At 32.2% G+C, this 18,003-nt stretch overlaps 1 protein-coding gene across 2 annotated transcripts; it reads right to left on the bottom strand.

The window, feature by feature from the left end:
- Window positions 1–15,782: 15,782 nt before the first annotated feature.
- LOC115725487 (uncharacterized) lies at window positions 15,783–17,992 on the bottom strand. Of its 2 annotated transcripts, none has more exons than XM_030655026.2 (2): window positions 17,675–17,992; window positions 15,783–17,359 (listed from the first exon to the last, which is right to left on the bottom strand). In XM_030655026.2, the coding sequence occupies exon 2, from the start codon at window positions 17,256–17,258 to the stop codon at window positions 16,065–16,067; it is 1,194 nt and encodes a 397-aa protein (XP_030510886.1). In that variant the 5' UTR covers window positions 17,259–17,359; window positions 17,675–17,992; the 3' UTR covers window positions 15,783–16,064. The 2 variants fall into 2 exon arrangements, with proteins under 2 accessions (XP_030510886.1, XP_030510887.1); XM_030655027.2 differs by having other exon boundaries at window positions 17,615–17,866.
- Between the last annotated feature and the right edge of the window lie 11 nt (window positions 17,993–18,003).

The raw sequence follows: 18,003 nt of genomic DNA on the forward strand, positions 1-18,003 counted from the left end.
GAACCTGGATCTCTTTCTCTGAATCTTTGATGCTGAAACCTCCTTCTTGCTGAAAGTCTTTCTTCATGATCTTCCTCACTATGATTGAGGTATCACTTGCTGTTTGTGGGCACTACTCATACACTAAGAATTTCGAAATCTCAATGAGGAAGAGAGAGAGAGTGGGTTCGGCCAAAGATAGAGAGAGAGAAGGCTCAGAATTTTTCTGAATGAAAAAGTATAAAATTTAAGTGTAATTTTTTTGAAGCCTTCACTATCTATTTATAGCATTCCACTAGGGTTAGGTTTGAATTATTTGGCATTAAAATAATGAAAATATCAGTTTAAAAATTTAAACCAAGTGGCCGGCCATGTACAGTAATGGGCCTTACTCGGATTTTGCAGTTTTCTCAATTCTGCATCTGATTTTCTCAAAACCGCCAATTTTCAAATTCAACCATTTAAATACCAATTCTAACTATTTAATAACTATAAATAATTATTAAATAATATTGTCATTTATCATATTTATTAATTGAACCATACAAAGTATCATAATTAACAAATATGCCCCTATAAACTCCTTCTATACAATTTCGCCCTTACTTAGTGAAAATTCACAAATAGACATAGTCTAATTTGAGAATTATAATTAATTAATCAAAACCAATTATATGAGTCTTACAAGCAATATTATCTCAACTAGTGCGGGGACCATGGGTCTACATAACCGAGCTTCCAATAAGTAGATCAAGAATTTATTACTAAAATTCACTAACTTATTAATTCTTCGTTGAATCCACGCATAGAACTTAGAATTGCACTCTCAGTATAATAGAATGCTCTATATGTTCCACCATATAGACGCATTATCAGTTATCCATTGTTATAATCCTAATGTGATCACTGATCCTCTATATGAATGATCTACACTGTAAAGGGATTAAATTACCGTTACACCATATAATGTATTTATTCCTTAAAACACTTGACCCCATATAAATGATATTTCAGCTTATGTGAAATGAGTACTCCACCATTTATGTTCGTTTGGTCAAGCTCGAAGGAGATCATCCTTTACTTACTATTTTCCAGATAGAAGCTATAGATTCCATGTTTATGTTAGCGCTCCCACTCAATTGCACTACCGTGTTCCCACAATGTACGTATCACCCTGACCCAAAAGTAGGCTTAACTAACAAATCAATGAACACGAATAGCCTCTTGAGATTGAGCCTAATCATAACAGGAATAAGATCATTTGATCTAGGATCAACTAGGCGATATTGACTTTAATAGATATTATGGTAAGTTTAATAAATCTAAGTCAAAGTTCAATATCGGTCCCTTCCGATGCATACTCCATGCATCCAACCTGAGCTTTACTTTAACGAATGCTCTGGAAAGAACATAGCATTTCTCCAAATGCAAGTAAACTCTTGTTGTAGATTATCATATCAGTAAAATCCTGTGTCTAGGAAACTTTATTCACATAGTCATGTTTACTTTCCAATGTGTTGACGGCACAATAAACATGATCAAGTATGTGAAAAGGGTTTCAGATGAATTCATACATTATGTACATATAATCATGAAATAAATCATGTGAACCATGCAACATTAAATGTTATTTCTGATCTATATTAATAAGTAAATCTGATTATATTGAAATGAGTTTTATTTAGGGCATAAAACCCAACAAACTCCCACTTGCACTAATATAAAACAAAAAGTGCGTTTCAAATAATCTCAACACCTTGATATACAAATCAAGTGTAGTAGTAGTAAACTCCTCGTAATAGGATCTGAAAGGTTGAATCAAACACAACCTTTTCTCCACCATTACTCTTCCTTTAATCACAAAATCATTGATAATGTGAAATTCCTCTCTATATGTCTACTCTCTTGGGATACTAGATTCTATATCTTTGGCAACTACTTTTGGTTAATCAGGAAATTAACACTAGTAGTTTAAGATAATTTGGAATGATGCCAAAAATGTATAGAACTTTCCTTAGACTGAATAAGTACCTTTCCTGGAGCTTTAACATTCAGCCTCTCTCTGGTAGACCTAGAGACTTCAGATAGGTTTTTACACTTCTCCAAAATCACTATTCCACCCCCAGAGTAACCACCATCTTATCAGAAAGATTTACTAGCACAAAGGCAAATTTCGAAATCTGATATGGTGTAGTCTAAGAGTTTTAAACACACCCTTATAGACTAACATATAGTTCCTCTTCTTAATCTTAGGAATTACTTGATTGTGTTCCAATGTTCTTCTGCTGGATTAATCTGATACCTACTCATTACTCCCACTCAACAGTAGGTGTCTGGTCTAAGGCATACAAAAGCATATCTAAGACCTCTCACTGTTGATATAAGAAATTCTTTCATGGCTTTATCTTTTCTGGAATAGTTAAGACTTTTCCTTAGAGAAATAAAATCTATACCTAAGAAGTTGTGAAGCTTCTATAGATTGCCATCAGAAAGAAAATGCTTCAGCATCTTACTAAAGTAAGTTGCTTGCATTAGAGTAAGTAATTACCAGGTATACCACAAGCCATAGGTTTAGATAAACTCAAACCTATAATACTAGAAATAGGAAGTTTTGTTAAGTCCATTGAATGGACTTATAAACGAAAATTTCCTTTTATGTCCTTGTAATAGAAAACCTTAGGTTATTCCATGTCAATGGATTAAACCATAGTTCTATTGGCTTTTCTTCTTAGTTTCTTATCTTGACAATCCATTACTTGTTTAAACTCACAATGGATTTTAATCACTAGTGTCTTCCAAGTCATAAGAAGGTGAGTTCCTAGAAACTCTCCCACTACGACGAGGTACCGTGAATTATGTCTAAGAAAACTAAATGGTATTGACCTCTTCAGTTGTGACAAGACAACAGAGGCAGTGGGATCATCATATAAGATGATAGAACACTTTTGGAATCAAGAAAAATATCTTCTTTATTTGCTACTTGTTTTAAGACTTAGTCATTATCTTAGAAAAGTAGTATTTGTTTGAACAAATACTTTCTTATCTATTGACAATGGGATGGTCCACCCCTAATCACTTAGAATAGCTAACAAACCATGGTTAACAGTTCTAGCTTTTCTTAAGATTTTGATTAGGTCATCCATGAATCTAGTAATGATTTACATTAAGTATACAACCATTACATCATTCTGAAATTGTATTACCATAGAAGGAATTAGGCAACGACTAGTAACTAATCATCAACATGCAACTCGAAATTTCTGGGGAGGTAAGTTTGGATATAATTCAAAAATCAAATTAATGATCTTTCAACTGCATATCTACTAACTATTTCTCCACCCCTATCAGTTCGCAAGATCCTTAACCACTTACCTTAATGGTTTTAACCATTGCTAGAAATTAATGAAATTTTTCAAACATTTGAAATTTCTTGCTAAAAGGTATATCTAGAGTTATCGTTTTAAGAATACAACGAAAAACTCGTATCCACCCCTGAATGTACATCCATCTGCGAATGAGATGAACTACTTTAAGTGGATATAGGCATATTAACTCTTTGCAGAGATTGATCTTGTCAAATCCATTATGAACAAGATACAAATGCGATAGATGAAAAAAATGTGGTAGTGTCTTTTGATGACTTAGGTTTAGTTACATCAAAGAGTTCTTAGAATAGTGCAAGTGGATCCTGGTCACAGAATACCTAACTCATATTCCATACAGTTTGAATCCATTAATAGAAGATGGATATTAAACACTTGAGAAAGTGTAACTGTATTGTATTCTGGAATTAGAAATATAAGAAAATTTCTGTTTGGAATCTAAAATTAAAGTCAAAGACTTAAATTTATACCAAATATAATGAGTAATTCTATCTTGGACCACCACTACTAATTTTATTCTAAGTCTGATTTGCCCATACAAGTAGGAGATTTCTAAGATTGACGATTTATATCAATTGGGAATAGAATTTCGGGATTATAATCATATGAGTCATGTAATGACCGCCCTAGTAATGTGGATTAGTAAAGGCAATTAGCACTAATTTTTATTATTTTATTATTATTTGTGAATTTATTTAATTCTGAATCCCAATATTTAGAAATAAATATTAGAGTTATAATTTCTCAATTCCGGAGATTTTATTAAACTCTAGGGGTATTATTTAGTTTATATGTGAAATATGCTATTTTTGTAATTTTTGTTCGGCGACAACGGAAAATGCGATGGATGGCTAGATTGATCACATGGGTAAGTTTAGAATCTTATTTCATAGTGGGAAATATTTTAGAGAAAATAAATTATCGGGATTGAGCGGGGTTATGGAATTTGACCATTTTACCCCTAGTTTTAGAAATACCCTAGTTTAAAGTCTAAAGGGCATTTTAGTTAATTTAGTTATTGATTTGGAAAAGAGGGATTACTTTGAAGAAAATAAAAAAAAAAAAAAAATTAAGAAAAGAAGGGAATTGGAAATTGAGTTGTTTCTTGAACTCTCTCTCTCTTTCTTTCGGCTGGTGCTAAGCAAGGCCAAAGATCAGATTTTTCTCTTCCATTTTCTGAGATTAAGCTAGGATTCAAGGAGGTTTCATCTAAGGTAAGCCCTAGAACCTTTGAAGATGTGATTTTAAGCTTTTTCATTGATTTTAAGTTATGTTTTTCCTAAACAGTGGCTGGTAGAGTGTGATGTTTGTTTAGTCCAAAAATGAGGGTTCATTTGAGTTGATCTAAGTCCTTAGCAGCTGGTTTTGATGCTTGATGTTAGTTCTAAGCAAGCTTGAGTTTTGAAACTCAAGCTTTGAGCTTTAATGGCAACTTGAGATTTATTGGTTTGTTCTGTAAATTATTGGTTGGAAATGGTTGTTTGTGCATTGTATAGGTGTACTGGAGAGTTTGATAAAGTTTGGTTGAGTTTTGAGGTCATGGGGGAAATTTTTGGGTTCCCAGCACAGAACCAGAATTCCAGTTCTGGGGGACCTGTGGCAACCGGTCGACTGGTTGGTGGCCCAGAACCGGATTTCCGGTTGGGAACCGGTCTGCCTGTTGGGGGAATTTTCAGAACCCTAGTTTAGCCCAATTTTGAGATATTTAGGGTATTGCCATGAGTTTTATCGATAGGGAAACTTTTAGTTTCAAGTTTAAATCCCGGAAAGTGATTTAGCAAGTCACTCATCTGTGTTACAATTATTGTGATTAGGGCATCCATCTAGCATGAGATTTCCGTTCAGGTCGGCCAGCAAACTTGAATTCGGAAAACAGGTAAGAACTGTGTATAATGTATGATGTGATTATCTGAATATGTGTATATGTGTTTGTATATGCATGCTTAAATTATGTTATGCACTACCAACACTTGTATGAATAAGTTACAGAGTGCATTGGTATAGTGATTATGGTCATTGTGAGTACGATACAGTGATACCAACACAGGCACGGGAAAATGCTAGGGTGTGTGGTACATCACTCAGTGTTACTCAGTGTTCGGGGTAAACCCTACCAACACTCGTACAGTGAGGTACGATGTGTATGTGGTATAGTGGTTGTACCCTAGTGTTGAACGTTCATACTCATCTGTTAAGCTCTGTAAAAAGGTGTATGGGCGCCTATTTACAGGTCAGAAATTATATGGTATGTTATACGCATTTCTTACTGAGTCTGTTGACTCACAGTTTCTGCTTCTATGTGTAGGTAAAGGAAAGGCGAAAGCTGAACAGGAGTGAACCTGAGCTCGGGTGAGATTGTACATGTCAAGCAGCGCGACCTGGAGTGTTCGGTCTCGGGACATCTGGGAGTTGTATTTTGAAAGTCGCTGTGCGACCTGGCAATTATGTATTTTGGAATGTATGGGTTTGAAAAGCAAATTTTACAAAGTTTGAGAACGGGATCCCGGAATTTGTAAATATGTTATTACATTACAAAGTTTAGTATTTAATGCAAAAGTTTTAATTTGATACATTTTTCAAGAAATTTCTTTGATTAGCAAAGATTGTACAATAATTGAAAAAGCACTGTAGCGTGCCTTAGCATTAGGGCGTTACACGTCATTTAATTTCTTAAGAGAAAATATAGAATGACATGAAATGATTTATAGACCATTCATCCAATGATATGTTATTGAGCTAATTCGCAATGAATAAGCTAAGAGGAATTAGGATAATTTCGTTTATAAATAAGAACCCAACGATGCTTCGATTAGCGAATGTCAAAGTAATCTTATTTATACAATCTTCTTGTTTCATATCGTAAAAATACTAGTCTAAGGTGTCATCAATTGATGAAAAGCTAGATGTCGCATATACAATATTTATCTTTCGAGATCTAACACTATTATCTATGTCTAATGGTGAAAATCCACTAGGGATTTATCTCATTAGATAAACAAGCCAAGTTAGACCAACAATGAAGATTCGAAATTAAACTACAACTTAATAACAGAAAATAACATGATTCAATATAAATTCATACACAATTCAGAAATTATAAGCATATAGCAAGTAGGAATGACAAGTGAAAATACTAAAACATACAATCCTAAATAATTTCCAAGGTTTTCAACAAACTGATATCAGTGTCCCGTTTAGGCGAGAGTCAAAGCTACCATTCATTGAATAGAGTTGTCAGCTCATCTAAAATGTTAAACATTCTAGCAACCTTTTATTCGATCAAGATTGGACTTCAGCGTTGTCCCGTTTAGGCGAGAGTCAAGGCAATTCTATCTTATGAGCTTCCACCATTGTTTCATAATTTGCAAGTCAAGTATGGTCGCCACCATTAGGGTGATCCATACCATACAAAACACTTACAAACTACTTATCATTCGAGATTAAACGGTGCGAAATTGCTAATGAACGTTCCTCCATTAAGGAGGATTACTCACTAAAACAAACGCGGTGTAAAACCCACAATGGAGATCGAATATCTTAATAATAAAGCTCATTATTTAAAGAGAGTTGTATTTTCTTTGATTCTCTTTATTTAATCTATTTATTTTAAATATATATTTATTAAAATTTCCAATTTAGAATGAAAAATTCTAAATATAAATTTTAATTTAATATTTATAAATTTTACTTAGATGGATATGAAAATAACATGAATTATTTCCATCTTAGTAATAATTTCCAATAAATATTTAGAAAAATATTCAATTTCAGTTGTTACAAAATTAATTTAAATTAATTTACAACTCAAATTTAATTTTCTATAAATATATATTGCATTTCGAAAAATTAAAGTATTCAAGGACACAATTTTTGAAAATGCATGTTAAAATAAAAAATTAATCCTGGAAAAATTATTCTAATTTAATGTTGGCCCAAAATTAATTAATTAAATTAATTTACAACAAAAAAATAATTTTCCTATTTAATTAAATATATAAGAAAAATTTCAAATATTTAAGTATGATGATGAAAATCAACTTAAATATTAATTTTCTATTTAATTAAATACACTAGAAAAATACTTCAAGCAAAAATATCATCTATCTAGATTTTCCTTTGACTAATTAATTCAATTTCTAATAATACACTTTAATTCAATTTCTTTTAAATTAATCAATAAATGAAAAAAATCATTGATTTAAGTTGATCCAAGAATTAACTAAAATAAATAATTATTTTAGAACTTAATCTATTTTTCAAGATAAAATTCGAAATTCCAGCATTTAAGAAATGCAATTTCGAAATTTGATTAATAAAATAAAGGAAAAATATATTTTGAAAATTATTTAAATTTAGTTGCAAAAATAATTTCAACTAAAAATAATTTTCTATTTAATTAAGTGTCATGAAAAAGAAATATTTAAGTATCATGATGAAAATCAACTTAGATATTTAATTTTCAAATTAATTAAATGTATTAAATTCAAGAAATAAATAATTAAGTGTAGAGAAGGCTTAATTGTTAATCTCTAGTTTAATACTAGGAAAAAATATACTTAAAATAAATTATACCAAAATTAATTATTTAAATAATTAATTTCACAATGTATAATATTTTCCTATTTAATTAAGAAATAATAAGTAGTCTAGAATTAACTATTTAGAAAATACCTTATTTGACTAAGTATCTTTTCCACAAAATTTGAAAAAATATCTTATTTAAGTTGTATTAGAAAAAATCTAGAACTTAAATATCTTATCAAAAATTAAGTTATAACCACTTAATTTGAAAATATCCCATTTTAAGTTAATATTCGAAAAGATATTAACTCAAAAAATATCTAAAATATTCTATTTTAAGTTAATATTCGAAAAGATATTAACCTAAAAAATATCTAAAATATTCTATTTTAAGTTAATATTCGAAAAGATATTAACTTAAAAAAAAATATCTTAAAGAATCTTAATAACCAATGCCTAAAATTCCTCAACTTAATTTTAAAATTTTAAATCCAAAAGATATTCAGATTTAAGTTGGTTAGTTGTAGATAACTAAATATCAACTTAAATAGGAATATTTAATGAAAAATTTAAATTAAGCTTCAGAAAGAATCTAGATGGTTGTAATTCTATATTTAATTAAATACAAGAAAATACATATAGTTTAGCTTAGAATAAAAAATTCTTTAAACTATAATTTTCTTAAATTAATTTCAAAATAAATGAAATTAATTATGTTGCTATTCAATTTTATTAGGTTAAACTAGTTTAATTAACCTAGTACAGTTATTCAAATCAGGCAAATGGGCCTTCACAATTGGGGTGGTTCATGTGAGGCGGTGCTGGGTTCAGTATGTCGTACCCACTACTATGGCTCCCAACTCTCACACAATGCCCAAAAGAGAGGAATTTAACCTTAAAATGAACAACTGTTATTAATTGACTAAGCCCAAAAACTAAATGGGCCTAAATAAAATCTATCAATGACTACGACATTTTATTTAGCAACAACAACCTATATGTATCTATAATGAAATTAAACACATAGGCTCACACAGGCACACTTTGGATGGGTCCTATCATGTTGCTAGGTCATACACAGATGAAAGAAGATTGTGAAAATTACCTGTTACAAATTATTTACTTGACCAAGGGAGCCATCAGATCAATAGATCTGGCAAAAGGTAACCATGGCTATTTGCAATCAAGTAATAATAGGTTTTGAAAACTTACACACAAGCTAAAACACATACTCCTGCAACAAGGTTAGCTGGATAGTTCGATGTAGGATTTATTTAATTTTAAATTAAATTATTAATTTCGAAATAATTAATTAAATAAAAAATAATTTTTGAAAATTTAAAAAAATTTGAAAAATTCGAAATTTAAAAAAAAATTAAATTTAAAATTAAACCTACAATTTTGAAAAATTAGGTTTCAACCAACCTAAATATCATTTCAAAATTTGTTCACTACTTTTAAAATTTAAATGTTATTTTATAAATAAAAATTAAATAAAAAATTAAAAAAGATAAATGAATATCTTTTTCTGATTTTAAATGTAATTTAAATAAATAAAATAACAAAATTTAAAAGTTAGCAAAATATCTTACACCTTTTTAAAATTACATGATTATAGTTATCTTAGTTTAAATTTAAATAAGGTCAAATTATTTAAAAAAAGATAAATTTAAAATATTTAAAATCTGACCTTAAATTTAAAAATAAGATAAGATATAATCAAATTTAAAAATAAGATAGATTATTAAGCAAATAAGATAGATACTAACTATTTTTAAATTCAAATTACACAAATATCTTGAATTAAATTTAAAAAATATTAAATTAATTCAAAATGATAATTAGAATTGAATTAGGAATAGTAATAGTATAAATACAGAACTACACAAAAAATCGGAAGTTAATTCCATGAAAAAGCATGAAAAAACGAAGAAAAACGAAAAAATTGCGAGCTGTACGGACAGTTTTCGCGCGCATGAGAATTTCAGCACAACTCCGTTTTTTTTTTTTTAATCTTCAAAAAATCATAACTAATTCAAATTAAATCGAAATTGAGTTCTGTAAAAAAGTAACTTGCTTAATTTTTTCCATACTATCCAATAAAAATAATTCCAGAAACAGATATTCAATAACTTTTAACGAAAATTCACAAACACCAATCAATCATCAAATATCACTCAATACAACATGATACCATCCAAAAACATCAAACAATCGTTTAAAAGTCCAAATTTCTTGCAAGTAAATCAATTACCATGGCTCTGATACCAGTTGTTGGAAATTATTTTACCAGAATCTTAGATCTACCCACAAGTATGTTTATTAACACCCTAAATATGAACTTTCTAAAACGATGAAATAAACACGTATAAAGTTTAGGAAACCTTACATTGGGTGCAGCGGAATTAAATGACTCCTTCCGTTCAGATATCTAGCCCTTGATTCCTTTCTGTTGCAGAACATTATCAATATCTGAACCTGGATCTCTTTCTCTGAATCTTTGATGCTGAAACCTCCTTCTTGCTGAAAGTCTTTCTTCACGATCTTCCTCACTATGATTGAGGTATCACTTGCTGTGTGTGGGCACTACTCATACACTAAGAATTTCGAAATCTCAATGAGGAAGAGAGAAAGAGAGTGGGTTCGGGCAAAGATAGGGAGAGAGAAGGCTCAGTTTTTTCTGAATGAAAAAGTAGAAAATTTAAGTGTAATTTTTCTGAAGCCTTCACTATCTATTTATAGTATTCCACTAGGGTTATGTTTGAATTATTTGGCATTAAAATAATGAAAATATAAGTTTAAAAATTTAAACCAAGTGGCCGGCCATGTACAGTAATGGGCCTTACTCGGATTTTGCAGTTTTTCTCAATTCTGCATCTGATTTTCACAAAAATGCCAATTTTTAAATTCAACCATTTAAATGCCAATTCTAACTATTTAATAACTATAAATAATTATTAAATAATATTTTCATTTATCATATTTATTAATTGAACCATACAAAGTATCATAATTAACAAATATGCCCCTATAAACTCTTTCTTTACAATTTCGCCCTTACTTAGTGAAAATTCACAAATAGACATAGTCTAATTGGAGAATTATAATTGATTAATCAAAACCAATTATATGAGTCTTACAAGCAATATTATCTCAACTAGTGCGGGGACCATGGGTCTATATAACCGAGCTTCCAATAAGTAGATCAAGAATTTATTACTAAAATTCACTAACTTATTAATTCTTCGTTGAATCCACGCATAGAACTTAGAATTGCACTCTCAGTATAATAGAATGCTCTATATGTTCAACCATATAGACGCATCATCAGTTATCCATTGTTATAATCCTAATGTGATCACTGATCCTCTATATGAATGATCTACACTGTAAAGGGATTAAATTACCGTTACACCCTACAATGTATTTATTACTTAAAACACTTGACCCCGTACAAATGATATTTCAGCTTATGTGAAATGAGTACTCCACCATTTATGTTCGTTTGGTCAAGCTCGAAGGAGATCATCCTTTACTTACTATTTGCCAGATAGAAGCTATAGATTCCATGTTTATGTTAGCGCTCCCACTCAATTGCACTACCGTGTTCCCAAAATGTACGTATCACCCTGACCCAAAAGTAGGCTTAACTAACAAATCAAAGAACACGAATAGCCTCTTGAGATTGAGCCTAATCATAACAGGATTAAGATCATTTGATCTAGGATCAACTAGGCGATATTGACTTGAATAGATGTTACAGTAAGTTTAATAAATCTAAGTCAAAGTTCAATATCGGTCCCTTCTGATGCATACTCCATGCATCGAACCTGAGCTTTACTTTAACCAATGCTCTGGAAATAACATAGCATTTCTCCAAATGCAAGTAAACTCTTGTTGTAGATTATCATATCAGTAAAACCCTATGTCTGATAAATCTAGGAAACTTTATTCACATAGTCATGTTTACTTTCCAATGTGTTGACGGCACAAGAAATAGGATCAAGTATGTGAAAAGGGTTTCAGATGAATTCATACATTATGTACATATATTCATGAAATAAATCATGTGAACCATGCAACATTAAATGTTATTTCTGATCTATATTAATAAGTAAATCTGAATATATTGAAATGAGTTTTATTTAGGGCATAAAACCCAACACGATATTGCAACTAAGTTAAGATATTACAAACTTACCGTTATATATATCTTTCCAAGTCAATATCAGTAGTTGATCTTAAGATTAAAAGAATCTAAATCCTGATATGCTTAGGCTCAACTCAGGAGTGCTATTCATGTTCTTTGATTTATTAGTTAAGCCTACTTTTAGGTCAGGGTGATACGTATATTTTGGGAACATGATAGTATGATTGAGTGGGAGTGCTGAATATAAATATGGAATCTATAGCTTCTACTGGTGTATAGAAGTCAAGTGATGATTCCCTTCGAGCTTAGCAAATAGAAGTAAATGGATGAGCTCTTATTTAACTGACTAATTATTAGATCACTAAACACCATTTACAGGTAGCTAAGTGTTTTAAGGGGCAAAATACATTGAGGGTTGAGAACGGTAAAGAAATCCCATCTCGATGTAGATCATCTATATAGAAGATCTTTAAATCACAATAAGATTATAACAATGGTTAAATGAGATAGCGTATTGATATCGTGGAACATACAATATGCTCTATATAAGTCTGAGAGTGCAATTCTAAGTTCTAAGAGTGGATTCAACGAAGAATTAATAAGTAGGAATTTACTTGGTAAATTTGGTTCACTTATTGGAAGCTCCATGGTCCCCATTCTAGTTGAGAACATTCTGCTTGTAAGACTCATTAATTGATTCGTGATTGATCAATTATAATTCTAAAGTTAGACTATGTCTAATTTTATGAATTTTCACTAAGCAGGGGTGAAATTGTAAAGAAAAGAGTTTCTAGGTTTATTTATTTATTAATGGACTTTATGTGTCTAATTAATAATTAAATTAAATGATAATATTATTTAATAATCTATTTTAGTTATTAAATAATTAGCTTTGGCATTTAAAAGGTTAGAATTGGAAAATTGGCGTTTTTGAGAAAATAGAAATAAAATTTGATAAAACTGCAAAATCAAGTGGGGCCCACTACTACACCTTGGCTGGCCACTTATTGTGGAGTTTCAAATTGATTTTTTCATTATTTTAATGTCAAATAATTCCTAACCTAAACCTAGTAGTTGCCTATAAATAGAAAGTGATGGCTCAGTCAAATCACAAGTTTTCACAAGCCTTTCTGACAGAAATTTCTCTCTTCAGAAAAACTGAGCCTTCCCCACTTTCTATACCTGGCCGAAATCCCTCTTCTCTTTTCTTCTTCATAAATTTCGAACACTAGTGAAAGAGTAAGTGCCCACACACAGCAAGCAGTAACTCAATCATAGACTGGAAGACTGTGAAGGATCAAACTTCAAGAAGAAGGACATTCGAGCTCAGATCTTGATTATACTCTGCTACAGAAAGGATACGAGGGTTATAGATTTGAGTGGAAGGAGACATTAATTCCGCTGCATCAATGTAAGGTTTTCTTAACTTTATATGTGTTTAATTTTATCGTTTTAGAAAGTTCATATTTAGGGTGTTTAAACAACATACTTGTGAGTAGATCTAAGATCCTGGTAAAATAAATTTCCAACAATAATCACAATCACATTCCACTGTGTTGACATCACTGTAATTGTGAACAACTATATGTTCTGGACTTAATAAATTTTGTATATTTGAAACCATAAACATGAAAAACTATATGTAAACATAAATAACTTCTAATATTTTATTGATAATAAATCAGATTAGATTGAAATGGGTTTTATTTAGGGCATAAAATCCCAACAAGTTGAATATTTCAAGCGATGATGTAGCCACCAATGTCATTACAGAGTCATGTATTGTTTTTGGCCCTTTTGAGTATTTGAGTGGTGGTCCACACTTTGGTTACTCTTCCTTTGGCTCTCTTCGGCAACTGGAGGTTAATGTTCTCTTACTATGGTGGTCGGCTGGTTTACACTTGAGTGAACCCTATTTTTTCGAAGACGATGGGAATTTCTTGACATCTTGAAGATTATAGTGAATGATTTAAGAACTAACGTAGCTAGAACTTGTCGTTCCCACAAATGACACCAAATTGTTGACGGTAAGAACTCGTCAACAAAATATTAAGAACTAAAAGTGATATTCTATGATCATAATAGAAGAACATTCAAAGAAAAACTTTAGACTCTTAAACTTTTCTCAGAAAAATTATTGTTTCATTGATCTTTTTTCAAAAGAAGTCCCCTTACAATGACCTTAAAGGAACAATTTATAGTGAGTTCTCTACAATTTTGAACTTCACACTAGGTAACCTAGTACTTCAGGTAGCCTGTTCTCTCCGACATCCTTAGTTGCACCAAAACTCCCTATTTTACTTGTACCTCGGATGAGATAAACTTTATCTCCATTATCCATACTCATTGTGTAGTCACTATCTTGTCTTTGATCTCCTATCTTAAACTACCATAGCCTCAATATTTTTTCCTTACTTCTATTTGTATGAGGAGACTGGATACGTAGGAGTCGGGTGCGCGGCTGGACGCGCACCCGGAAGTGAGCTGGGCGCTGGTGTGTGGAGATTGGGGAGCTAGGCATTGCAGGTGTGAAGGCTGGGGAGTTGGGCGCTGCAGCATGGAGGCTAAGGAGTTGGGCGTTGCAGGCTGGGGAGCTGGGCAGTGTAGCGTGGACGATGGGGAGTTGGGCGCTATAGGCTCGGGAGTTGGGCCCTGCAGGCTGGGGAGTTGGGCGTTGCAGGCGTGCAAGCTAGGGAGCTAGGCGCTACAACATGGAGGGTGGGGAGCTGGGCGCTGCAGCTTGGAGGTTGGGGAGCTGGGTGCTGGGTGCTGCAGGCTTAGGAGTTAGGCGTAGCAGGCTGGGGAGCTGGGCGAGTGCCATTGCTCCTCCCCGTACCAACACATCCCCTTGGGTGCATTTTGGAATTTACACTTTGGTGAACTTTTGGGCATAGCAATAATTAATGACTCTAAAAATTACACTTTGTAATTTTCAGAGGTCAACACAATGATAAATTTTTTCGCTTTTTAATTGACATAATGTGCAGTAGTAGATATTGACATATTAATTATATATTACTTATTATATTATATACCTCTTTTTAAAATCATCAGATTTTATTATTTATATTATTAATGTAACTATTTATTCCACTTCTAAAAAAATAAATTGTCATTTTAGGTGTCATTAACTCAAAAAGAAAGAGAGAAAAATATGTTGAAAGTATGAAGTTGCAACAACAAATTTCCTGAAAAAAATAGTATAGTAATACAACAAGATAAAAAGTTGTCTAAACTAAGTAAAAATAAAAATTTTCCTAATACAAAAACATGTTGAAGATTTGACATTGTTTCGCATATTACAATTAAGTCAATATTTTGTTACTTTTTTGTTGTTTTGTATGTCATTTTGTTATTTTATAGTTGTTTTCATGTTATTTATTAAGTTGTTTTAGAGTTATTTTTTAACTGTTTTTATTGTTTTAAAGTTGTGTTTTTTAATTTTACTGAAACACAATATTTTTTTTTAATTTTAAAACTATAACATAGTATTTTTTAAAATTTAATATAGTAAAAATATGAAGAAAAAAAATGTGACAGTAAAAATATAAAAATAACAAAAAAAAATTAAGTATTTTTATAAGATACCCTATTAAAAATGAGTTAAGTTGGGCAAGTTAGTAAGGCCTGGCCATATTTTATGCACCTCAGAAGCAGCCTGACCATTTGAGCTACCCACCCTTCTTGGGTTAGTACTCATTCACCTTGATTTTTGATAAGACTAGAATACAGTAACAAATCCATATAAATTAATACATAAATACTGCTAAGCATTTATTTGATTATTTCAGAAATGTACAAGGAATCCTATACTAAAAATATTTACATAACATTTGATCAAGGGAATCCAGCATTTAGAAACATTTCCTCTCTTAATCTTAACTAAACAAAATTGGTTCGAAAAGTAATAATAATTCAGACACAACTGCATCAGTGCCATTTAAAGGTGACAAATCACTTGACTTAAGAGCAGATGTAAATAAGCAACCACACAACATTTTTGTGTAAACCATATCCTTGAACAATTGTTCTCAGCTAAACCATATCCTTCTAGTTCCACCTCGAATCCTTGGACCGTTGGATGCTCTCCTAGCAGCTGACCACGGCTCTGCTCCAATGCTTTCTTCTGTATCGGTACCACCAGACATTGCAGGATCATCATTAATTATAACAGCCATAGTAGAAGGAATTTCAGAGCTGCTTTCTACTTGTGAAATATCAGCCAGATCTGAAGCTGCAACAGAAATATCATCATTAAGAGATTGTTGCCCGGAGCTCACCGTCGGAAAAGAATTACCATATGTCTCAAGGTCATCAACTAATCTTTCAGCAGAGTCCAATGCTGATGAGAGTGAAGAGAATGAAGCAGAACCATGTAATAATTGCCTTGAAAAGTTCACAGCATCACGTCGTTGGCTACTCACTGGTGGCTCAGTTTCATATTGGTTAAGCACAGAACTGGCTCTGCCTTCAACGTTGCCAACAATATTAGTCAGCAGCTGAATCCTTTCTTCTATCCTAGGTGGTAATTGTATTCCTCGACTAAGCCGAAACTGCCTCTTACTCTCAGTCCTTTTAGCCTGGGGCCTGGGAGGAAACTCCAAACCTGACTCCTTCGACTTGCGAGAATACTTGTTATCCCCATTACCGTATATTGGAACCAAAGCAGACTCCACCACTTCTCCTGCACAAACAGGGCACTCCTTTACATTACCATGCTCATAAGGCAAGTGATAAAAGCATGGCCAACAAAACAAATGACCACAGCAGGTTAGTATAGGCTCCATGGCAATTTCCAGGCATATATTGCAATCGAAAAAGTCTCCACTGCGATGTCCACCGATATTCTCATTCGGGTCCGTCGCAAGAGCCTTGGCAATCAACTCAGTACAATTCCTTTTGTTCCCTTTCACAATCTCCATAGGACTTTCTTGAGCTACACTAGGATCATTCCCAGAAAACAAGATAGTGCTGCTTCGAGGAGCATCACTGGATGCAGTTTGCACAGAAGTTACATCTACGATTGAAGGTGGACTACGAGCTTGAAGCTGCCTACGAGCTTGCCGTTCCCTAGTAGCCACCTCTAATTGTCTGATTCTTGCTTCAATACGACCTTGGGCGGTCTCTAACTCATTCAGTAGAGATTCCACACCATGCCAAGAATACTGAGGTTCCTCCAGAGGCTCTAAATTCAAATCAAGATCCATTACATCTTCCCTTTCCATTGTCGAAAGAAACAAAATCTTGGAACCAGCCTCTTCACTACGACTAAAAGCTTTTCTAACTTTTCTCTTTGAAATTTCCCATACCCTAAATTTCCAAAGCACTGCATATAACACAGTCGGTAAGAAAAATTACCCATACGTGCTATGTTACGTTCTTCACAGTACTCAGACGAATATATATTTATATATATATATATATATACATATTTTTTTTAAAAAAGAAAAAATCCAATAATAAAAAATTGAAAAACAATAAAAAGAAACAGATAACAAAGAATATAACAGAAAATTATGAAAGCATGTGGATCGTAGTAGCAGAATCACATGGGCTTTAATCTCTAACATAGGAGACAAACCTAAATATTTAAGTGAGTAAAATTGAAATCGATTGAAAAAAATGGGGCTGAATTGAGAACATTTTGTAGGGAAAAAGGCTCAGGATCCGTCGAGATGTCGATGAAGATCAGAAATGTGAGAACTGGAGAAGAGATTTAGAAAATCCCAATTCGCAGTCGCACCAGCAAAACCCTCGTCCATGCCTTCGCTTCTTATAGATTTTCTTTCGTAAGAAAAAACTGAGAAATAATGTAAAATGAAGAGAGAGAGGTGCGGAGAAGCCGTTCTAGGACTTTTGCATCATTACTAACGGTAGCCAGGTAGCAAGTCAATCTTGTTCCATACGACGTCGGTTTGCTGTTTGTTTCGTATATATAAATTATAGGAAAATTTACACTCCAGTACTTTA

The sequence above is a fragment of the Cannabis sativa genome, chromosome 6, assembly GCF_029168945.1.
Source record: "Cannabis sativa cultivar Pink pepper isolate KNU-18-1 chromosome 6, ASM2916894v1, whole genome shotgun sequence".
Classification (NCBI taxonomy): domain Eukaryota; kingdom Viridiplantae; phylum Streptophyta; class Magnoliopsida; order Rosales; family Cannabaceae; genus Cannabis; species Cannabis sativa.